At 39.9% G+C, this 8,795-nt stretch overlaps 2 protein-coding genes across 2 annotated transcripts; both read left to right on the top strand.

Annotated features, from left to right (window-relative positions):
- The first annotated feature begins 336 nt into the window (after positions 1–336).
- On the top strand, positions 337–2,618 carry LOC113234290. Its single transcript, XM_026469590.1, has 3 exons — positions 337–478; positions 1,482–1,660; positions 2,165–2,618. Exons 1-3 carry the CDS (start codon positions 383–385, stop codon positions 2,418–2,420), a joined length of 531 nt encoding a protein of 176 aa, XP_026325375.1. The 5' UTR covers positions 337–382; the 3' UTR covers positions 2,421–2,618.
- A 3,553-nt stretch (positions 2,619–6,171) lies between these two features.
- Positions 6,172–8,225, top strand: LOC113234291 (A-kinase anchor protein 17A-like; the record flags this gene model as incomplete). The annotated part of the gene is made up of 3 exons (XM_026469591.1): positions 6,172–7,317; positions 7,557–7,764; positions 7,986–8,225. Coding segments are annotated over exons 1-3 (1,365 nt in total), but the record flags the coding sequence as incomplete, so codon positions are not given.
- Positions 8,226–8,795: the final 570 nt, after the last annotated feature.

Raw genomic sequence — 8,795 nt, 5'->3', positions numbered from 1 at the left:
ATCGTCCGTCTACTAGTTAACAACTAATACTAATAACTAGTATAACAACAGTTTTCACGTGTGTACTTGTATGAATAAATATACCAAATTTCCTGTAGTGTTAGTCGGTTAACCGTCTGAAAAAAAAGGAATACTTTGAATAAGTGCCAGTTCTATGTTATGTATGACGTCATAAGAAAAACGCGTACGTCTGTCGTCCTCTTTTTTGCCGAGTAACCTATATGAACCTGGATGAGATTGGCACGGGATCGTGGGGAGTGGCACAGAAGCTTGGAGGCCTATACCCAACAGTGGATGAAGTCAGGCTGTATATGATGATGATGATGAACCTATATGAAGGTTGTTTGTTTGTTACAGTGTACCGCCACAGGTAACGGGTTCTATGAATGGCCACTCAACGTCTCACAACGTGGACACGCGCAAACGCCTCACGCCTATCCCCGAAATCAACATCACTGGCAACCATACGCCGTATAAGGTAAGAACACGAGTCATTGTTAACTAGCACTTGTTTACCAAATTCGAACTCAATAAGGTGATACTGTCCCCACTACCAGGCCCAGTTGAGCCTGGTCAGTTTGAAGTAATAGTCACTATGACACCGACCCCAGGAAAGATGGCCGCTCCGTAGTTAAGCTAGCAGAGTATTCGATACTGGACAATCACTACACTACCCGATTCTATCTACATCAGCTTAGAGCGTAGTTTCCCAAGGTGGTCCCTACCACCACTCAGTGGGCGCTGAAGAGTCCTAGGTAGGGGGCTCGGAAGCATTAGAAAAAAATTTCCTGAATGATCTAAATAAACTACACTCTTACATATGTATATTTTTTTCCCTTGTAATTTTATGTGTTAATAGAAAAAAATACGTGTTTTTTTTTATCTTCCCTAAGTGGGCAGTGAGCCAAAAAGTCAGGGAGCTTATGGCTTAGAGTAATTCAATTCTAGACTTGGATATTAAAAAGGCGGATATTCATTGATAAACGTGTCGAGGCTTATCGGTGATTTAGTAGAGGCGAAGCAGCGAGACCTTGAACACCGCCATAAAATTGCCTGCTATTACGGGATAACACGCAGGGTGTGATTGAATTGTATGAAAAAATCCCACTGTCCCTTTTCCATCAACGGGAGACTAGACGTAGGCTGAAGCTTCACCCCTTTTGTTATGGATATACTCAAGATTCTTGCAGCTTTATTCCCTGAACGCTATAACTTGTACTAGTTAGAGACGTGCATGTCACTTCAGGTCAAATGGTGGTAAAATGTGCATTTATTTTACCCATAAATAAAATATCTCGACTTTCACCTGTAATCGACTATTGTAGTAAAGTTACACTCTCATGAAGAATGACAATATCCATTATGACGGCTTATCCATTAGTTACTTTCTAAAGTTTGTGGTAACTAAAAATCACTCGACATCAGTGTACGACGGTGTATTGGTTATATTTCATAACTAAACCAAGCGTTTCTTCCCGCAGGTTCAAAAAGCGCTAGTAGAGAACACGATGGTGCCGTGCATAAACGCGAAGCCGTACCAGTACACAGAGCTGCTGATGACCCTGCCGGACCTGGCCAGCCACTTTTTCCCGCGTGTCTCGCTGTCCACTTGCCGTGCTATGCTCGACGCCCTCGCGATCACGCTGTATAGACCTAACTCGTAAGTCCCATTGCATTGTTGTATCGCTGCTTTTCAAGAGTAATGGGCCGAATCAAATTGACCCATCTCTTACTTATTACCACAATTTTGTTCAGAATGTGCTTAGGGACGAATCGTACACTAAATTCATTTAGTAGCGGTGGAACTTATTGTGAAAGATCTCGTCCAGGGAGTTTCTATTTCTACTTGTACCGCCAAGCAGTAATGTAAGCATTACTGCGTTCCGGTATGGAAGGGTAAGGGTGCTGGTGAAATTACAGGCACACGGGACTTGTCAACTTGTGCCTCAAGGTGACAGGCGCAGTGCACCTCAGATCTTTGCCATTTAAAGCTCCCAGGGGCGCTGCAACTGTTATGGATAGGCATATAGTTTACCACCGGGCACACGACTTGTTGGTCCCATGACGCTATATTATTTTAAAAAAATTGTGCGCGTCTTTTTAAACCATTTTGACAGGGCATTTATAGTACATAGCTATTGAACTTTTTTCGTCCGACCCGCAGAACCCAACTACAAGTGCTGCGCAACTCGGGCAAGTGCAAGTCGGCGGCGGCGGGCGAGAACGGGCTCGCGCTGGTGCAGATCCGCGACGTGATGCAGCACATGCCGCAGTTCAAGTACATGCTGCGCTCCACCAGCGACGACACGCCGCCGGCGGCGCACGCGCCGCGCCCCGCGCACTCGGCGCACGCGGCGCACGCGGCGCACTCGGCGCACGCGCACCAGGCGCAGCCGGCCAAGCGCGCGCGCGCCAACTAACGAGTTGCTGTTAGTATAAGTGAATGTCAACGATTTGTGACGTTTACCCTGCATGCGTGAGTGGTACTGATTTTAAGGGCTTCCATCGAAATAGATGGTGTGGTTTTATAAATACTTATAGGCGAGAAGTGTTCTTAAAGCGTGGTGATTTGTAGTCGAAACTATAGACGAGATGTCGCGAACAAATTGTAAAAAACCTAGAAGCTACGTTAGGACGAGTCAATTTCCAATGTTGTACAAATTGTATGATACTTCGTTGTAAATCAGCAGATCTAATTTAGTATTTATCACCTATTTAATAAAGACTGAGAATTTTATTTTTAATTATTTCTCGTACCAACAGAGTAAACGTTTTGTTTGGGTTTTTTGTATGAGATGTGGTTTTCGCGCGGTTGGGAGATTTTTGTATGTCCAATTTACTCTTGTACACATGTAAATACAAGTTCTGCATTTATGCAGTGTTTCTAGCAATACTATTTAGATACAATATAAAATAATCCTTAATATAACTAAGTATTATTTTGTAGTTAATGTTTAGGTATTGTTTGAATCGTGCGGAGGAGACTGGTAACGAAATTGTTCATCACAATTATTTTAAAATTGTAGAGATTCTTAAATTGTCGATATTACTGACAGAATCGATTTAAATCGGTACTTATGAATAACCTCAGTCGAGTTACAAATTAATTTCGTATCAAAATATGATATTAATTACGAATTCAACTTATTGTAAGGGGGCCATTGTGTTGTTTTCATATAATATGCTTTCACAAAACACAATAATTGTTTAGAAACATGGAAATCGGTTACATTCTTTAGCTGTGACAAAGACATCCAGTGAAAATTGTTTAAACAAATATGTTAGTTTCCTAATTTTAGGAAATGCGAAAGCTAGTTCCTATTTGTAGCTATACTGACTCAGGCGAGATTTCATTTATATGTATATTAAAAATCAATAATCATTTCATAAGTTCCGTTAAAGGATAACAGAATAGACACTAACAATTTCTCAATGTGTATTAGTACAGATTGTAAGTCCTAATTGTTAATCCCTGGAAGAATGTTAGTACCTGTATCTGTCGTTGATCTACTAAAGGATTCTGTAACGACTTGCAAACAATCAGTTTCTGAACGTTGATAAAAATATTCTATTCAATCTGGGTTCGCGAGTTTCAAAATGGCCACCATAAAGATAACGATTTACCGCGAAGTTAATTGAAGAAAAATTACAATCTTGCCCTTTAGCAACATTTTACTACTGTTCTATTGGGTTAGGATACACAGTCGAGTTTCACTTATTCGCGGTCGGTATCTCTACCACCACGATCGAGCCCTTCGGCGAAAATATTCTTTGATCAGTTTTTAATCTGAATACAGTTTTGATCCATTCTGTTATCCTTATAAGATGGAGAGCCAATATACCTGTCTAGATCTGTCTAGACCTAGATCTCGTGTAAGCACTTAAAATGAAATCTCTTCCTTCTCACACCTGGTTCTGGTGTTAAGAGTGGTACATCCACTGCCTTTACGCAAAAATAGATCTTTTATATCTTTTAATAACAGTAATGCAGAGCAGTGTAAGTTATGCTAAATTATTTATGACGTAGAGTAAGTACATGACTTAATTTGAGAAAGGTCTAGAAACCTTTTTCAAGTTGAGCCCATAACCTATTTGGTAATTCACTTTACGCAATAGCTCTTCAAGTGTTTGTGGAGTCATTGATTCTGTATTACGAAATAAAAAAATAATTCTTTTTATTACATATTTTTGTGTTTAATTTTATTAACATCTCATAGTTTATACCCAACATACGACTTTTGATTTAGTTTAATATACAAAATTGACGATCTCGGTGACCCAACGGTTTGGTCTGGACGCTGGATGACCGGTTTCGGAACCAAGAGTGGAACCAACGGTCTGAAAAGGATTCTCGGTAGGACCAATTTGAGAGACGATCTCTTCTAGAGGTGTTCTGGGTATTGTCTAGACATGAACGCCGAAAATAGAACAACCAATGGCGGCGCGCCGACGATAAGGTGTTGGCGGCGGCGGCGCGAGCGCGACCATGAATCGAATTTCTATAACGGTGTTTGTTTTTACAAAAACTGTTACACAAATGCTTTTTGAAAGGAAAAAATAAAATAACGTATTTTCTATAGTAATCAAATTTTTATCAGTTCAATCAGGCACTCCGTTAATAAGCCTGCCGATCGTACGCTCGCGCTCCCGTATTGTGCACACAACTGATCGAACTGATTTTAATTCAAATCGGAACCGGTCCGATCGGGTAGCTATATTATACTGGAGGCTTATAATAGAAAAAAAGAAAAAGGCGCGGAAAAGATGCAGTTTCCGACGAACGACTAACGAACGATGAAACTGGAAACTGGAAAATGTAGTGTCCTGGATTAAATCCTTTACTCCCACTAGCTCTGTGGACAAAACTACTTGTATTTTTTCCCATTTGTTCTGTGGATTTTTGATTTGTCATTTGGGACTTAGGGTCGTATTCTAGAACTCTACTCAATGCTCATCAGGATTGCACTGGAAATACGACCCTAATGGCAGGGATTTGAGTATGATTTCGAGTGCTTTAAACCATACTCAAATCCTGACTTGAGCATTGAGTAAAGTTCTGGAATACGACCATTAGTCTCAGTAGTTCCTCGAACTGATACCTATACTCATAGCAAGCATTCCTTAGTTTGAGACCAATAGGCAAGCAAGCAGGGTGTAGGGAGTAGAAGTCTCTTAACTGTACTATTCATAGTACAGGCTGATGATAAAATTGATGGTTCTAAGCGCCGTTTATCTCTTATATAGACTATTTGTTTTTTCCATCCTCGTAAGGTTTATAAGCAGGAAGAGAAGTTAAAGTTCGTGAAGGGATCACTGTAGTGTCATTTTTGCGATGAAATATTCAAATCACGATCGTTTCCACGTGCTCCTACTGGGTGTATATACTCGATGTACTGGATACTCCCACTGGTAGGAGCATGAGATTAAGTTTAGTATGTCGTTTAGTACATTAAGCTTGCACGTCGGATCGTTCTTATCGTAAGAGGTATTATTGTCTCTAAATCTTATGGCTCAATTTATATTGCGGCGAAACGGAATGGAAGTGTGTAGTCGCAGCGTGCAAGCCATCCTGCAATGTGTTCTGCGAGACTTCATACGTGGGGCCGTACGCAGCACAAACCACTATGATACGCAACATAGTGTGGTAGTAGTCTCTTGCCTGCGCTGCGGTCCGGCATGCAGGTAGTGAATGGGTCGTTTAACGTGCTGTTGACCTTATGTTGCTGTACAACAATTTCATTTGATCTGCTAACCACTTAGAGGATTGAAAAGCTAACCACCAACCGGGCAAATTGTAACAATGCTCGTTACTTTTACTAGAATATGTGTATAGAACACATACTGTAATGTTTAATTAATGTTGTAACTTCCTTTATTTTTTTTCTATCCCCTATGGTTTCAACCCATAAAATGTCCTGCTGCTGGAAATGGATAATGAAATTAAAAGTTATTTTTAAATCACCGACAGCTTGTTTGGCAGTATGAAAGCGCAGTCATAGCCACACTTGATGTAAAAAAAAAAGAAAAAGAAAAAATTCCTGAAACAAACAATCATGGAGATCGAAGATTTTTATTACAAATCGTCTAATCAGTGAAATAACTAATTAAAACAGTGAAATCTGAGATATTTTATGAAAAATTTGTGGACTAGAAAATTAATTTCAGTGCCAAGGAAATGGGAGCTGTCGGCGAACGTTTATTTGGTCATTTCATACTTTGTTAATTTTTCTTATATTTTCATTACATATTTTCATCGAATCTTTGGCTATTGTAGAATTAAAAATAACATTTTTGTATTAGCCATTCCAATTTTTTAACATCCTAGGTGCTTAGGCTTTTCTTTGTCATAAACTTAGTTTTAAGTTAGATTTGTACACTTGATTACATTTTTATTTTCACAATGAACATCGAAGTGTGTAGGGATACTTCAGACGCTGTGGCGCTATATTTGCCTCAGCGTTTGTATTTAAAGCCATTTGCAAAGCTAAACATTTCTGTGCAGCTCCCTTCTCACAAGGTTCATGGCAAATCCATTTCCAATTGGGAATTAATGGAGAAGCTACGCAAAATGATCCAACCTGATGGCTTCTCTATACTGAAAGTGGCAAAACATAGTACGGAAGTGGTTAGGTTTGACGCGGAACTGGAGCAGCGGGATAGGCTAGAACGGGTGATCGCGAGACTGGAAGACCGTATCATACAGTTAAATGACTACCCTGACCCAATGAAAGTAAAAGTGACTGAAGCAAAGTTAGATTTCCCGAGTCGACATTCGTGGGATTCCTTTTTCCGCGATGCGACAGACATGGATGAAATGAAACCAGGCGAGAGACCAGACACAGTGCACATAACCAACTTACCTGTCCATTGGTTTCGTCATGAAAGAGACCATGACGAAAATGCACCTCCTTCCGAGAGCATAGTCAAAAAAATTTTTGAAAAGTACGGCAATATACGTCAAATTGATGTCCCTGCAGCTGACCCATTTCGTATGCAAATGAAGTCTGCAATGAGAGGGGTATCAATTCCACCACAAGATCAAGCACTGTACTTTGAAGCTTACATTCAATTTAGTGAATATGTCGGCTTTGTAAGATGCATGGATTCCCTACGAGGTAAAAAGCTGTTGCGTAAAAATGAGGATGTTGCCCAGTGGTGTGGCATTAAAGTGGACTTTGATAAGACGAAGCATATGACTGATGCAGCTGTGAAGAGACGATCTATTGTTAGAGAGAGGCTATTGGCGCGGCAGAGGGCCAAAGATGATGAAGAGCGTCAAGAAAAAGAAAAACAGGCCAAGAGGGAAGCAAGGGAAAGGTATGTTTAGCATTATACTTCACAACTATCATGGTATTTTTGCTTTACAAATTATACCTAAACAAGTTATTAGTTCATAACCATTACATAAGAGATTAAGAATGCCTCATATGCCTTATTAATTCCATTGTTGAAGCTGTTTGCAAGACTTAAATTTACAATCCATCTGTCGTGTGAATGATTAATTCTCTTTACAGACAAAAAGAGACAGTTAAAAAAATCGTTTATCATTATTTAAGAGAGAAGTATGAGCACGGCGAGCGTGAGAAGTTGGAGAAGATGAGAGAACGAGAAGAAAGAAGAAAAAAGAAGCAACTTGCCAAACTAATGGAGAGAGAAGATGTGGATCTGAATAGCAAGGTGATGGAGGAGCAGAGGAAGCTTCTTAAAGCACAGAAGAAGCTTCAAGCTATACGACTTATTGAGGAATTGTTTAAGAGAATTGAGGTAATTCTTAGTAGTAAATTCACCAAAATGCATTATGCTGTGTCACTCTGGACAATCGACTTTGTGGTTGGTTTTGTGATTTCCTAGTGTGATAGAAGAGCCACATTAGGTGGCTATGAATACGAGTTACGCCAGGAGTTGCGAGGACAAATTTGTTCTAGAGTAAAAGTATGTGCTAGAACAAACATATTTAAGTTTTGAAAATGTGCCTATTGTCGCAGTTACGGCCCGAACTTCAACGCAATGGGCAAAAACCGGAACGTTATTACGCGGCCGGCGAGCGATCAGCGCGTGCGCGCGTCGTGGAGCGTTACAAGCGGCAGCAGGAACACGCGCTCGAGGCCCAAAGGGCGCAGCTCAAGAACGCTCTCGAAGGTAAACTGCAGGAGTTTTATGCATTCACTGACACCATACCAGAGGACAAAAAGTACAGAGAATGGACTCCCCGCCCCTCCCTAAATGTAGATAACACGCCTCGCACATTGACTGAACGGCTACAAGGCTGTCGGCGAGCCGTTTTCGCGCTAAGACGGCTTTGATATTTGAATATAGTTTTCATTTCTCATTACGAAACTTGTACGTTAATATAAATAACATAATTATACGTTACTATTTATAATGGTGAATTGTGCTGTGTACGGCTGTTTATCATCATCTAAACGGGATAAAGAGAGGAGTTTCTTATGTCTGAGACTCATTCTGTTATTGTTTTCTTCATTTATTTAGTGCAGAGTAATATATAATACAGAGGTTATGGTAACTTCGTGATCTAGTAGACAAAGGTTCTCGGATTTTCTATTTGTATGGCCGATAAATATTACGTAGTAATTATATCTAATTATTAACTAGGTAATGATAAACTTGGACACGCAATTTCAAATACAATTACAAATACAATTAAAAAGTACCTGTCAAAATACAACATTTTAAGTGCTTTTTAAAAAATAGTATGTATATTATACTATTTTTTAACCCTTTCGCGGACAGTACTCAGTACGCGGCTAATTTAACTTTTAACATTTCAAAACGGT

This window comes from Hyposmocoma kahamanoa, unplaced genomic scaffold, assembly GCF_003589595.1.
Source record: "Hyposmocoma kahamanoa isolate Upper Pololo Valley unplaced genomic scaffold, ASM358959v1 82497, whole genome shotgun sequence".
Lineage (NCBI taxonomy): Eukaryota > Metazoa > Arthropoda > Insecta > Lepidoptera > Cosmopterigidae > Hyposmocoma > Hyposmocoma kahamanoa.
This window is presented reverse-complemented; position numbering and strand designations above follow the sequence as displayed.